Source organism: Hyalella azteca, unplaced genomic scaffold (assembly GCF_000764305.2).
Source record: "Hyalella azteca isolate HAZT.00-mixed unplaced genomic scaffold, Hazt_2.0.2 contig5384, whole genome shotgun sequence".
NCBI classification, from domain to species: domain Eukaryota; kingdom Metazoa; phylum Arthropoda; class Malacostraca; order Amphipoda; family Hyalellidae; genus Hyalella; species Hyalella azteca.
In genome coordinates, this window is record NW_025935577.1 from 90,643 (window position 1) to 106,383 (window position 15,741).

General features: G+C 38.4%; 1 protein-coding gene and 1 long non-coding RNA gene across 2 annotated transcripts; both read left to right on the plus strand.

The window, feature by feature from the left end:
- Window positions 1-510: 510 nt before the first annotated feature.
- LOC108665234 (protein lin-9 homolog) lies at window positions 511-9,653 on the plus strand (the record flags this gene model as incomplete). Its single annotated transcript, XM_047880405.1, is given in 12 exon segments — window positions 511-592; window positions 2,221-2,359; window positions 2,975-3,197; window positions 3,557-3,765; window positions 4,431-4,672; window positions 5,102-5,237; window positions 5,659-5,811; window positions 7,052-7,192; window positions 7,325-7,509; window positions 7,942-8,139; window positions 9,160-9,376; window positions 9,604-9,653. Coding segments are annotated over 11 exon segments (1,868 nt in total), but the record flags the coding sequence as incomplete, so codon positions are not given.
- Window positions 9,654-9,982: 329 nt separating this feature from the next.
- LOC125177871 lies at window positions 9,983-12,263 on the plus strand. The gene is made up of 2 exons (XR_007156694.1): window positions 9,983-11,081; window positions 11,220-12,263. It is a non-coding gene; the product is annotated as an uncharacterized LOC125177871 (long non-coding RNA).
- Window positions 12,264-15,741: the final 3,478 nt, after the last annotated feature.

Genomic DNA, 15,741 nt, shown 5'->3' on the forward strand with positions numbered 1-15,741 from the left:
CGTAGAAAAAGTACCGATCGTAGATAAGATTGCACAATTATAATCATAAAAGAATTATCAAAATTCAAATTTGTTATTATCATTATCTGAAATAATAAAAAATGCAAACATACAGAAAAATGTTATTAATTGTCTAATGTGTTTCCTAACCGCCAGTGCGGACAATCAGTTATTTTCTTGTCCGAGCTGGGAAGATCGAATTTAGTACTTTGGAGACTGGCCTTGGGCTGAGTTGGGCGGTAATCAAGATAAAAATTCCAGCAATTGGTGGACTGAAGTTCACAAACTTCTTGTTCGTCTTTTGTTCGCGTAACTAGCGTAAGTTCCAATATATCTCGTACAGTTACAGATGACCCAATTACTTTGATTTTATCCAAATCCAATAAGCAGCCATTATTATGTTGAAGTTTTAACTGGAGTGGGCAGCCTGGCAGTGGTGGGCAGGGTGGCCGGGGCCCAGTGGTTACAGTTCAGAGTACCATGAGTGGAGCAGAGAGGCGCGGGTTCGATTCCAGCTCTGTTTGCCAGTTTCTGGTCAGAATCAGCAAGGAGCCTTGAAGGAGGCCGGCCGGGGCCGTATTATCAAAACTTCGTAAGTACGCAAAATCGACTTAGAGAGGCGTAAGTGCTAACTTGATGACGTAACTCTAGAGGTGGTATTATCAAAACATTAGCGCGGGAAGATACGTAACGTAACTGTACATAGTGGCAAAGCAGAGAGTTTTTTAGACTCTCCCTCAAGTTCATTTTTGAGTCCTATAAGTAGACAAGTAAAGCATAGTGGCAAAGCAGAGAGTTTTTTAGACTCTCCCTCAAGTTCATTTTTGAGTCCTATAAGTAGACTAGTAAAGTATCCTGGATACTAGCATCCATAGTGACAAAGCAGAGAGTTTTTTAGACTCTCCCTCAAGTTCATTTTTGAGTCCTATAAGTAGACCAGTAAAGTATCATGGATACCACCATTATCATACTTAAGAAATTGGTTTAAATCTTGAGTTTTGGGAAAATTGAAAATGAACTGATTCCAAAAAAGCTCTGGTTTGCCACTATGCTAGCATCATCATACTTAAGAAATTGGTTTAAATCTTGGGTAAATTAGGAAATTAAAAATGAACTGATTCTAAAAAAGCTGTGGTTTGCCACTATGTAACTGTACGCCTGCTTGGAGATGTCGTAAGTGGAGTTCTTCTACTTGTGATGGCTCCACTACTTGACCGTGCAACATTTGCACGATCAAAATATGTGATCGTGCTAAACAGTGCTATTGGAAAAATAATTCAATTCATTTTTTCGAAAATTTTCAAACATTTTTTCATTCATTTTCAAAAATTCAATTCATTCATTCCTTCTAGTCAATACTTTATATCTTTGCCAACCATAATTTTTAGCTCCGTATACAGATNAAAAAAATGTTCATATGTATCTGCAAGGATAGTAATCAAATCAATAAATTTGCATCAATTAATGAAAATATCATTCTGTAAAAGGTAAAATTCATCTAGGTTGGGAAATTAAAATATTGTTATATGAAAATTAATGAAATAGATCAAATTAGTTCAACTAAAATATTACCCTGATTTTCTAGAAATGCAGGTAACAAAGATTTTTTTTATAGGCAATTTACAAAAAATCCAGGCAGAAATGTCCCATTTTTCTTAGGTATTTTTTATGAAAGACATTATGATTAGTGTCTTAGACTGAGAAGGGCCTTAAAATGTATAGTATAATATATTTATATATAGTAAATAAAATTTCAAAACAGCTTAAGAAATGAAAAAATAATAAAAATTAAAAGTCTGGTGCCTGTGTGCCAGACTGCCAGTGCCACTGCTATAGATGCACTATGAATTCATAATTAATGATTTCACCTGTTAATACTTAATGCATGATTTTGTGGGACTTTATCTAGCTCAAAAATGATGTACTGTGAGAAGCTAGGGTCTTGCTTATATAACTTTCTATAGAAAAAATTCCAATCATATTAAATTGTATAGAAAATTATAATATTTTAGTAGTAAATGTTAATCAAAATAATCATTGTGTTTTATCATTGCAAATGCAATGAAATTGATAAACTTCACCATAGCTATAAATTTATATTGTCTTGCATGATTTTGGATTAGGCAGAAGTGTAGAAAATATTTGACATAATTTGCCTAAATATTTCTAGTGTTAGAATTTGCAAAACATTCTTATTTTGTTTCTTCCCTGTTTCATTAGGGGTACAGTAAAAGAACTTCATGATATGGACTCTGATGATGTATCTCCACTGCAAGCCCTTGGACTACTCCGTGTTGGGCAGCTGCCACCGAGACCTCCTCCCAGCCATGTGCCCATACCACTCAACAAGCGTGGCATGGTTAGTAAACTTTTCCTCACCGAGTACATGGATGTTACAAATGTTTTTGAAATACAGATTTGATAATTGTTTTGATACTTGGCTTGCTTTGATTCTAGTTTAATCATAGAGTATTCAACATACAGAATGACTGTGTTAAAATACATAATTTCATTATCTTATTATTTCTCCTCCCAGGATGTGTTGTGGTGTGCTCTTTATACATTTTTACTTTTTTTATACCTAGATGCCTTGAGAATATAATGAAGCAGAAATAGCTAGATTTGAATATTTTTCTCTATTTTTTGAATATTTTTCTCTAACACAAGGAATGTAAAATAGGCATTTGGTGTTAATTGGGATGAATTCTATATTTTTTGTAACCTGCTTGTAATTATTACCAGTACTGTGATCATTGTACATATGTGCAGAAAGTTTATTAGTACCTATACTTCATCAGATGTTGTTTTTTCCTAAAAGTTTGATTGAAGACCAGAGAATGCATTTTATTGACAAATAACATCAAGATTATCAGAGGTGTCCAATTGATTCTAATTTTAGAGCTGATTGAATTTAAGGCAGGAGGACTGCCTCTTCTTGACTTGTTTCCATTAAAAATGTATACTTTTTCCCCAGCCTGCTCGAGTCCGAAAGAAGAACCCAATGTACTTTGATGAAATGCTGGTGACCAGCCCGAAGACTTCCCGTGGAACTCCTCGCAAAAGTTTTCGGCCGGATAGCATCACTCCCAAGAAGGCAGAGACCAGCAGCCCCTCACATACACATGCAGTGCCTTTCCCATCATCCCCTGCTCACTCATCCCCTCGAAAAGAGGCTATGGATCGGATCCATGTTAAAGGTAATGAGATAAAAGATACCTAAATGTAATGAATCTCTATTATTATTTTTTTTGGAATACCTAATACCTGGTTGCTTGATTTAGTGCCTGAACATTTTATGAGAATAGCCAAAGAGGAATAGATTGGTGAAGTCAAGAACAAGGCACACACTGCCCACTCAATATGATTGCCCAACAAGGAGTAGAGTGCAGTTGTAGGAAAAGAATCTCCATTGAATTTTTACTTGAAACCTAACCCAAACTGAGCTACATTCCTTTTCAGTCTTTCAATGCCAGTCTATTTGGAGAACAAAGATGAAATCTTGTTAAATGGGTTTTATTTTTACTCTAAATTATTTCAGTAAATGTATTTTTCTCAGCTGTACATTCACGAGACGCGAGGCCAGCCACCATGAAAGCTACACGCAGCAGCAGTAGAGTGAGCAAAGGAAAGGTTAAAGCAGGTCCTTCTGAAGCCTCATCCTCAGCTGTCGCCACGTCCCACGGAGTTCAGAGCTCTGATGAAGACCTAGATGATGAAGAAGAAGATGAAGAACCTGAGCCCTTGAGTCTAACGCCACTCAAACTAGTTAGTTATTGCACTCATTTGTATGAATAATTTCAGGTAGTTTAGGGACACAGATTCGTTTCTATGTTCAATTTTGGTAATCTTCCTAAATTTTTTATGTACTAAAATCCGTGCACATAAGCGATGTAGCAAACTCCTCGGTGATAAATCCAAATGCTGGTGATAGCCTTGATGAAATGCAGCGGCCTGTGGGCATCCGCACTCACTTATTACCCATATCCACTAATTACCACATTACCTGAGTATCTCAGTGAACCGACTCACTGAATAACCTTGATACTGATTCAGCGGGGGTCCGATTAAAGTCCCACCTGGGATTTAAAAAAGCAGGATGTAAAAGTTATTAACATCGGCACAAGTTATTAAATCCTCCTCTTACCGCTGTCACCAGCATTTCATCAAGGCTATCATGTGCTCAAGAAGGCTACTTGCAGTCATGACGTGAATGCTCATAATAACCAAGTTTTGAACTTGATACTACAACTCTCTATTGCTTCAACCAGCTAAGTCCAGGGAAAAGACATGGGAATCAATTATCTCGATAATGCTCTTTTTGTACCTAATACCTGAATCCCTTCTTTATAAATGCCTCATATTATGCTGGTTTTCCATAGGATGTTGGAAGGAGGAGGCAATATAACATGGCATTGTCGTTTTCATTGCAGGAGTGCAGCAGTCATCGTTTGAGCAGCAGCAGCGCCAGCAGTAGCAGCAGCCACATCAGCAGCAGCAGTAACAGCAACAGTCCCCCAACAGTCTCCACAGCAACAGCTGCCATGTCTGCGCCATACCCCGCCGACCGCAGCGGCGCTGTGCACGATAACAGACTTCGCCTCAGAAATTTCCTTAAGTTGCCTCAGGCGCACAAGTGGATCTACTATGAGTGGTTCTACGCCAACATTGACCAGTGAGTGATCTCCTATGAGTGGTTCTACGCCAACATTGATCAGTGAGTGATCTACTATGAGTGGTTCTATGCCAACATTGACCAGTGAGTGATCTACTGTGAGTGGTTCTACGCCAACATTGACCAGTGAGTGATCTACTATGAGTAGTTCTTCACCAACATTGACCAGTGAGTGATCTACTCTGAGTGGTTCTACGCCAACATTGACCAGTGAGTGATCTTTCTTGGAATGGATTTGCACTTGATTATTTTTTAATAATTTTTTGACGATGAGACTTGATACACTGGTTATCAAGTGTAGGCAGACTGTAGTAGTATTTGTGTTTTGAGAATCAGTATCAAGGTTATTCAGTGAGTCGGTTCACTGAGATACTCGGGTAATGTGGTAATTAGTGGATATGGGTAATAAGTGAGTGCGGATGCCCACAGGCCGCTGTTCCTGGGCCGCAATGACTTCGAGCAGGTGTTGCGAGAAGCCTTCCCTCAGCTCAGCACCCGATGCCTTTCCCGTCGTCAGTGGAGCCTCATCAGGAGGATCATGGGCAAGCCAAGGAGGTGCTCCCAGGTGGGACTTTAGTTCATAAAGAAAATTTTTGCCCATAATTTTTTCCGAGGTAACTTCTCTGTTGAGCTGTGGTTCATTATGAGCATATGGCTTTTCATCTCCAAGTTTTCCTGAAATGTTGTTCGTGTTATGTTACTATTTGAATGAATTCTCTCTTGAGTTTTCTAAAAATTATTTATTTACTTTATTACTGTGTAACAAATATTTTTTCAAGTTATTAAATCAATAATTGGTTAACCAGATAAATCTCTTCTTCTCTTTTCCAAGATAAATCCGAACCAAGGTGTCTTGGTTCAGAAGGCTATTGTGATGCACTAATGGCGTTTGAACACAAATGACCATAACGGCTCTAATTATTTTGCTAACATTATCATGTTGCAAATCAAACATGCAATTAATGTTTTTTTCATCTTATTTCAAGGCGTTTTTCAACGAAGAGCTCTCATTGCTCGCCAAGCGGCGGCAAGTGCTGCGCCTGCTGCAGCAAAGGAAAATTTCTGACGTGACTCAGTTACGTGACCTGCCTTTCACTCTGCCCCTACACATACCATGTCAGCTGGTCATCGGCACCAAGGTAATTGATACTCGATGTATTTTCTCTCCTCCTCTCTTTTTTACATCTCTTCTCACTCCACGTCAGTGGCACCAAGGTAAGTGATTCTCTATATATTTTCTCTCCTCGGCTCTTTTATACTCTTTTCACTCCACGTCACTGGCACCAAAGTAATTGATTCTCAATATATTTTCTCTCCTACGCTCTTTTATACTCTTTTCACTCCACGTCAGTGGCACCAAGATAATTGATTCACAATATACTTTTGAAGCTATATCCAGACATACGGTATTACCTCCAGACCCTCGCCGTGTGCAGCCATCAGACCTACTATGAGTTACGTGACCTGCCTTTCACTCTGCCCCTACACATACCATGTCAGCTGGTCATCGGCACCAAGGTAATTGATTCTCAAAATATTTTCTCTCCTCCGCTCTTTTGCATCTCGTCTTACTCCACTTCAGTGGCACCAAGGTAATTGATTCTCAATATATCCTCTCTCCTTTGCTCTTTTTTACTCGTTTCATTCCACTTCAGTGGCACCAAGATAATTGATTTTCAATATATATTTGAAGCTACATCCTGATATATTACGTCCAGACCCTCGCCGTGTGCAGCCATCAGACCTACTATGCTCTTTTTGTATAGTAGTTGTGCCGTATAAGCACGAAGTTAATGCTCATGCATTTGTTAACCTTTGTCTACAGATACGTAAATAGTTTTGTTTATTACTTGTCTAAAGGTCTGGTAATGAGTTTGCTTGAGGAAAGTGGTTACTCTATGCTAATTATGAAGATGCAAATTGATAGCATTTAAAAACATTTAATTAATATTCGAGGACTTCTCTTTTTATTGACATATCACTTTATGGTATAACTTTGAATAAAATTGTATCGTTTATAGTTTAGGATTAATTCTACGGTTCCCCTGGAAATAACTGTTAGAAATAAGGTTCCTCTAAAGTATTTTAATTGGCAACCTATTTTCTAACAGCTATTCAAAGGGGAACCTAGAGAACCTTATTTTCCAGCACTTATTTCCATTGTATAAATTACGGTACTCATTAGTAAAATGTAAATTATATCTTTTTTATCCTCGAATTTCATTGAAAGTAGGATAGGTATGTAAGAACAATTGATCATATTGTTACAATTTTTCACGTGATAGCGCGCAAATTTCAGTCTTGTCTTTGTTCATAACTGCTTTCATACAATCTATGATTTTATATTGAACAATTTATAAATTTTTATGATTTGTCAAGGTGACAGCCCGCATTCGGAAGCCTGAGAACGGCCTCTACATCGGCCACATAGACGCCGTGGACACGTCCAACAACACCTACAGGATAAGCTTCACTAGACATGGCATCGGCACGCACTCCATCCCAGACTATGAAGTTCTTGTGAGTGAGATGTGAGAGGTGCTTGTGAGATGTGAGAGGTGCTTGTGAGATGTGAGAGGTGCTTGTGAGATGTGAGAGGTGCTTGTGAGATAAATGATGTCGCTTTAATTGCTTTTTGTATTTATTTCCCAGTCATGCGATCCTCCCGAAATGATGCCGCTGGCGAGCTTCCAACAAAAGTTCCGTCCTCGTCCCCCCTTGGGGCTGGTGACGCCCCCCCGGCCGCTGCTCCCCCGAGGTGTCTCTATGGACACCCCAAACAAAGCGTCCTCCCTCTGCGGCTTGGACAGCCCCCCAGGCTGGGGTGCTGGGGCTGAGTATGTGAACGCTTACAAATAGCGACGTATTTATGGCAAATGAAAATGCGGGAACTCTTTCTATTGTGGGTAGTTTTTTCTTGTTGCCTGTGAACTTTTCGTTAGTATATAAAGTTCTAATTCGTGTGCTGTTTCCTATTTTTTTCATATAGAAATATGTATGTAGGATCATACAGAGAAAATACAATACGATATAATACAGTATCTTTATTATAATTATTAAGCATTACCTTCATTTAATACCCTCTGCTTCACTCTCTACGCTCTGTGGAGATGGCCGGGACAACGTTATTGCAACCTAACTGAAACTATTCATGTATATAAACCTTTGTCTCTATGCACATATATGCCACGTCCTGTATATGCACCTCTGTATGTTCATACACCCCACGCCCTTTACCCCTGTTTGCTGATGTATAGCTCCCTATACAGCGCCCCCTTCATGTGCCACGACCCAGTGCTGGCGCAGTCGCCGCGCACGCAGCCCGCCCCACTGACGCTGAGCGACCGCATCGGACAATATCCCGTGGCTCAGCTCATGCACATCGTCAGGCTCTGGAAGCTGCTAGAGAGCAAAGCTGAGAAAGTCAAGCAGCTCGAGCAGCTCAACAGCGGCGCTGAGAAGCTCAGGTCAATGATCTAATGTGAAAACAGGATTTTTCGATCCCGAAATTATTTCAGGGATCTATCAGTAAGTAAGGCAGCTCGAGCAGCTCAACAGCGGCGCTGAGAAGCTCAGGTCAATGATCTAATAAGATAACAGGATTTTTCTATCCCGAAATTATTTTAGGGATCTATCAGTAAGTAAGGCAGCTCGAGCAGCTCAACAGCGGCGCTGAGAAACTCAGGTAAATGATCTAATGTGAAAACAATTGTGGATTTTTCTATCCCGAAATAATTTTAGGGATATATCAACAGTAAGGGAACGCAAGCAGCTTAACCGTGTTGCTGAGCTCATGTAAAGGGTTTAGAGATGAAAGAGTTGAGGATATATCACACCCGAATAAATTAATTATTTATCATTAGCAAAGTGAATGAAAGATTAAGTATAAACAGTCAGACAGCTCAAGTCACTAAACAGCGGTGCTGAGAAGCTCAGGTAAATTGTTTAGAGATGAAAAGTTGAAAGATATATCAGTACTAAACTAGATAATCTAAAATGAATGAAAAATACAGTAATTTATTAATCTAACTTAATTACATTCATCAAATGAAGCTATGCTAATAGATTAGATAATACTTCGATCGAGATTTTGTTAATATAGTTTGAACATGTCGATACATACAGCAAGAATCGTCCTTATTATTCCTTTTGTTAAATGTAATTCCAATAATCGGTTGAAGCATACAAATTGTTAGTGAAATGTATAGATCTCGACGATATATATTACTCCTAATCTCAATCCCTCCGGGTTTTATTGCAGCAATCTCTCCAGTCTGTGATTGGTTGCTGTTCTATTCTTATATTGCTCACGCCTCTCAAAATAAATCATAAAATTTGTCAGCAAAAAGTTACCCCGTATCCCTCTCGTGTTCATTTACGGTTTCTCAAATACACAGATTTTGTAAAATACGTTAAGGAATTTCTAATGAATCGAATTAATTGGCACGTATGAGTTCAAAACATTATTTTCTGTCGCCGCCTTCCAGATGTCTGGGAGAATCAGTTACTGGTGCGTTTCAGCGGCGCTACGCAACGCTGGTGCTGGAGGTAGACCAGCTCAACGAGCAGCTTAACTCAGAACTCCTGCAGGTGCATCAATTCTGCCAGGAGATCAGCGGCGGCGCCTCGTCTGCCGCGGCTCCCACGCTACTACCCGACCAGATCAGGGAGCGCTGCATGGCAGAGTCCCTGGCTGTTGTCCAGGTGAGTGCCGCCCCCCCCCCACCGATGGGTTAACCGTTCATCAAATTTCTGCATGACATATTTGTTCATGTAAACGTAATCGAGTTTAATTTCGATCAGGTTTTTTCTGGTTAACAAATTTTTGCATGTCAAGTCTGTTCATAAGGTTAATTTCGATTGGTGTTTCAGGTTAACAAATTGTTGCATGTCAAGTCTGGTCATGAGTTTAATTTCGATTGGTGTTTCAGGTTAGCAATTCGGCGACGCAAGAGCGCGTGACCGACGAGGAATCCCTGCAAAGTTATAATTTTTTCCTCTAACAGTTATGATTTTTTCGCAACAGTTACGATTTTTTCGCAACAGTTATGATTTTTTTCGCAACAGTTATGATTTTTTCGCAACAGTTATGATTTTTTCGCAACAGTTAGTATTTTACCTCTATAAGTTCTATTTTTTCTCTAAAAGTTCTAATTTTTTCTCTAACAGTTATGATTTTTTCGCAACAGTTATGATTTTTCGCAACAGTTATGATTTTTTCGCAACACTTATGATTTTTTCGCAACAGTTAGTATTTTACCTCTATAAGTTCTATTTTTTCTCTAAAAGTTCTAAGTTTTTCTATAAAAGTTCTATTTTTTCTCTAACGGTTCAAATTTTTTCCCAAACAGTTCGAATTACTCGACATGAGGATCGCATAAAAATTATTATAACGTTTATTTTTTTGCCAATATTTCAAAAATTTTATCTGGTCATACATTCGGAACAATTGGGTTCATTTAATATATGAACATAGATAGCTTTCAACGCAACAAATCTCATTCACCGAGTTCAGTGGACAGAAATTTTTTCTCAGTTTCGGTTCGTACTATAGTTTTTCCCTCAGTTCATTACTACGATAATAAGTTCCCTGTTACCTGCTTTCTCGAATAGACGTTAACATTGTATGTATTTTTATTGAAAATGAATCGTCACCGGAGTTGCTTTCATAAGTTTTGGTTTCATGGTATCGCGTTGTCTAAAAAAAATCTGCTCGTTTCTAGATTTTGATTAGATTTACTCAAATTGCCCAAGATAAAATTCAAAAATAATATTTGAAATTGAATGGAGTATCAGTTATATTTTAACCTTTTTCTGCTGAGCTTCATGAATTCAAACGTTCAGTGCATTGGCCACGATTCGAACGAGAACTCGAAAAGTTCTCGTTAATAAGGGAAGTAGCTTCTTATGTTAAGAGTGTTTTGATTGCAAATACCCTGAAAATATTTGTATATATATATGCGTCTTATTCTGTTATGAAATATGAAAATATCTCACGATTAAATTTATCTTGCGATTAACGTCTCAAATTGTCAAGGTTTGTTCCTTGATTGCCTCTTATATCCTCGCTTTTTTCGTCATTCGTCTCGCTTTACTGAAACATTGTTCACTATATTGTCAATCAGTTATTTTCCTTATCTAACAACTTCTATATATTATAAGTTACAAACGACGGGTTAGAATTAGCCTCGGCATCAACGCGTAATTTTCTGTAATTTTGATTGGATGAAACAAGACCAAATGAGCCGCTCAAACTGGTACAAAATCATTTTCATTTCCTTTTTGTTTTCCGATTAGAATCAACATTCTGTGGAATATTCTCACAGGTCCATATTTCAGGATAATATGTTTCGATGTTCATTGTCCTCGACCATTATTTTCGCTTCAAAATTTCCTTGTAAGCCCGTAGGTCCGGTAGCGATCCGGGCGGGGGGGGGGGGGCTCTGCCGTTTGGCCTGACCCACGAGTATGCCGGGAATCCGGCCGACGCGCAGGCCAAGGCACCTCCACGACGTAGACGCGGCAGAGATCGGGGGCAAGCCCGTAGGTTGCAGCTCCTAGTCGTTTGTGTGACCAGACCACATTTCCGTATTCGTTTAGACGTGAAACGCCCCGAGATTTGGAGCAGCAAGGCTTGGATTTGCGACTCCCGGCGAGCCGTGAAAATTTATTAATTTTTATAGCCAATTTTTACCCAAATTTGTATAAGTTCTTCTCAATATTTTCACTGCTAATTATAAACAATCTAAATTCTGCACAATTTAAAACATTGCGCGACTAAAATTTGAACTGTGTTGAAATTTCCATTATTCAACACGCATAACATTTAACACAAGACATAATGTGGCACTTTTCTGCCATGGTTCTTGCGAGCCGGAACAAAACTTCTTTGGTCAAAAATAACTCTGATTTAACTGCTGCTTCAAATTACGATTGGACGGTCAAACTGAACATTTTTGAGCGTCAAAAATAAAAGCAATAGCTCAAAATATTTTCTACTCCCTCCAACTTTTTATTTCGGGTTGTTGAGTTCACTTTACTCTTTGTCATCGGATGGTAACTCTCGGAGCAACCCTAGCCTTCAGGAACGAATTGGATTTACGAGGTTAAATTAGCCGTTTACAAAAAGGTTGAATTTTTGTCTACAAATCATTTATGCCTTTAGATATGAATAGCATTGACAAGGAGTATTGTATTCGTACAAGAAAGAGTAACTCCTTGTCTACTGGTGGTGACTGCATAGGTACTCTGCCTTTAGGTATCAGTTGCATTGACGATAGTTTCGGTATTTGTGATGATTTAGAGCTGCATCGTCATTGTCTGAATAATACTCGTTGAAGTCCAAACAGCCATCGCTGGGGTATGTAAAAGCTGTAAATACGAATTAATCTGATAATAGTTCTTATTTTTAGGACGCTTCTTGGACTTGTAGCAGATCTATGGATGAAGTTAGACTCGCAAAAATTATCTATATATATTAAGCTTTAATGGGTTGTAAATTAAGAAGAATGTGAAAACTCGTTTATGTAGATATTTTAACCTCTGAAATGTCTTTGTGTAATATTAAATTGCTTGAGTACGCTACCGCTGGTATAGTTTTTTTACTTCCTTCAATGACCGTTTGGAGAGGAGACACGAAATTTTGATTTGACTGTGATTGCGAATTTTGTAGTGTGAAATTGACTGTGAATTGATAACTATTTACTGATTGACAAATATTTAGCTCACCAAAATAATTTAACTCTCGCAGACGCGATAGTCGATAACGAAGAAAGGCTGGGATTTCCGGTCAAGATTTACCCCGTCCGTGACACATCGGAACTCCAGTTGTAAACATTGATACTGAGAATATTAAACTATTAGTCGCAGATTTACCATCTGAAAACCGCACAAAATGAGAGAAAGAATTTGGATTTGTGACCAGAACCATTGGAAGCTGTCGATGAATTGAGATTCAACCAACGAATTGCTGAAGGATCTCGAAATGTGCAAAGGGGAGTAAGTAGCAGAAATTATAATTAGTTTCAATTTAACACGCACTTCTGGAGTTACGTAACTTGACGAAAATCAGGCACAGTGCAAGACGAAATGAAAGCGATGTAGCGTTTTTCAATAAAATTTGCGAACTTTCATCTTTGATAGAGAGCAAGTGTTGAGTGTCAGAAAACGCCTGTTCTCAGAACTCATGCCAAGATTTGTTAAATTATGATGACCAGAAAGTAAGTTGAGTTGTGTGCAGAGTGTCAGCTAAAGTTCGTCACTAGGATGTCACGGGGGCAGCTGTGTGCTATAGAGGTGTGAAGCATCTGCGGCTCCCATGTCAAATTAACTGAAATTGCGCAGCGCTGAGTAATTTTTCTCGAATTTGCAGTATGAGCGCCAGCTTGAGTTTTGCAATTAAGAAAGCCGATCTTAAAGGTAATTTGAATCGTGTTTTTTGTACTCGAAATTCGTTCATTCCATGAAATTTTGTCTATAAGCTCATGGTGACTTATGATTAATAAGACGAATGAATATCCTGTGACCTTATTTTCAATTTTTCTTCGGTGTAATAAAAAACGTTTAAATAATCGCACTCACAGATTTAATTTGTTAATGGATTGTGATGACAATTCGATGCAACTGAATAACATGCCAATGTTTCCAGTAAGATTTGAAACAGGATATGAACGGATGAGGCATTCGTTTCCGAAGAGAGATTTCCTAAGAATTTTCGTTGAGATTTCCTAAGAACTTGATGAGTGACTCGTTAGTAGAATAGATATTTAAAAATTTCTAACTGTTTGACTTTTAATTAATGTTTTCGCCGTGGTGAGTTAATTACCAAGTGGATTATCATTTCAAGAGGGTTTGTTTTGAATAAATCCTATTTCCATATTGGAAAAAAAAAGAGAGAATGAACTTGCAAGGTTTTACTTCTCGTTGATCGAACCAAACTTTAAGACTTCAATGTACACGAGGCCATAGATTTTCAGTTCCAAAGTTTTTAATTTGAGCGCATTTGATTTGCGTTCTGAAATTTTGGTACAAGTTTCAGTAGGCTTACTTGTTTCAACTCGATTTCAGAAATTTTTAATATGCAAGTGAAACGCAACTCGAATTCTCACATTTTAAATTTACTTATCGGCCTTCATATATATTTCTATACAGCCAAATGCTATTCTTCCAATAACAGACATTTGGTCCAAGACTATAAAAGATTAAACACCGTAACTCCCCTCAGAAAAAGACAAATTCAGTGGTAAAAATTCGATCACATTGCTTCTCTTTGGCGCCTAGTCTTGGGACTAAACGGTGACTCGACACGAGAAGGCGCTCGCATAGTTCACAGCTTATATGCACATAAAAGATCTTGTCGGAGCCCGAATGTAACCCACCGTTTTTTACCTTATCAAATGAAAAATTGTGTTTAATTGTTGAAAATAAAAGTCGAGTATTGATTTCGATTTCTATGTAAATAATTTTACGCAGCTCAGTACACAAATTGATTCATGTTCGGGTATTGATGAGTAGTCTGTATGTGTGCCCCCTAAACGCGCTAAAGGAAATGTTCTAAAAAAATTCATTACTGACTGCCGTTGAAAGTTTTTGCACAGTTACAGCGTACCATTAATACTAGACATGTACGCCAAGTAATATTTGCTCAATTTATATTGATGAATGCGAAAATTATTATAACATTTATTTTTTTACCAATATTTCAAAAAATTTTATCGGGTCATATAATCGGAACAATTGGGTTCATTTAATATATGAACATAGATAGCTGTCAACGCAACAAATCTCATTCACTGATTTCAGTGGGCAGAATTCTTTCCCCTACAAAAAAAAAAAATAATATATATGTGCAAGTATTATTGGAGACCAGAGCATACTTTTCATTAACAATCTTCTTATTCGTTTTTTCAACGAATGGAATAAAATTTCTAGTTGGCGCCGGGAGATCATAAAGCAGATTACCGAATGATATTTTAAAGGATTGCGACGTTTCGAAAAATACAATTTTCATTATCTAGCAGCTGAAGGTTTTGCAACACTTGAAATTTAACTTTGGAAATTAAAGTAGTACAAATCAATGGTATAGTGGATACAATTTGAAATATACGCTTAAAATTACTCTGAAAACAATTTCAGCGTCCGGACGAATCTTGTAGTTTGGAGGTTGATAGCTGGAGACTCGTTCTTGATAATGAGAGCCTCAACTATCGCCAGTCTCGTTGGGTCAGGGCACCGCATAACTATGCTGGTGCAGGCCTCCAATGTCGCTCGGGTGATGGTCTCATTGTGAGCCTCCCGAATGTCATTCTTAGGTCCTCCAGATTGTAGGTGGCATCTGAGTCGACGGGTTGAAGCCGTGCTAGCACGACCTAAAGCCGACGCCTAGTTTCAATTATTTAAGACTCTGTCCAACAGTAAGGCAAATTTGCATCAGATTTTTTACATCACATTAGAATTCCGCTATTTCACGCAGCACCGGTCCACAGTGAAGATGCAACGTCGAAATTGCACCGAGGGGCGAGGAAAGTTGTAAATCCATCCGATGAAATGTCGAAAAATCTTCCTTTTGATAGGAAAGTGATCTTGGTCGGAAATCAAGTAGTAGCTATTTGGTTGAGAATTTCGGTAGTTACAATCCGCAATCTTGCAGTTCGTTGTGAGCAACCTTTCTCATTTCTTTTATTCTAAATATGAAGATTTAGGCCAACTTAAGCTTCTGGTTCACCTACCCACGACGCTGCATCTTCACTTCCTTCATAATTCACTAAGACTTTATGCGATCGGTAGAATATTAGAAAGGGCAGCTTGTTATTGCTGTAAACATCAGCTATTCCGTGTTGCGCGGTTCGCTCGTTCTTCATTGCGTTAATTGTTGAGGTTTTACTGCTATGCACCACCGAGTGTGTGCTGCAATCAGCCCTGAATGGAACGCTTAACATATTACCGTATAGCAGCGGGACGACTGAAATAACCCAGCATTGCCCAATACCAGCATAATTTTCATACTTCACCCCGTGCGCAAGCATGCTGCAGAGCAAATTAGCCAACATGATTACTTGCTGAAAGCCACA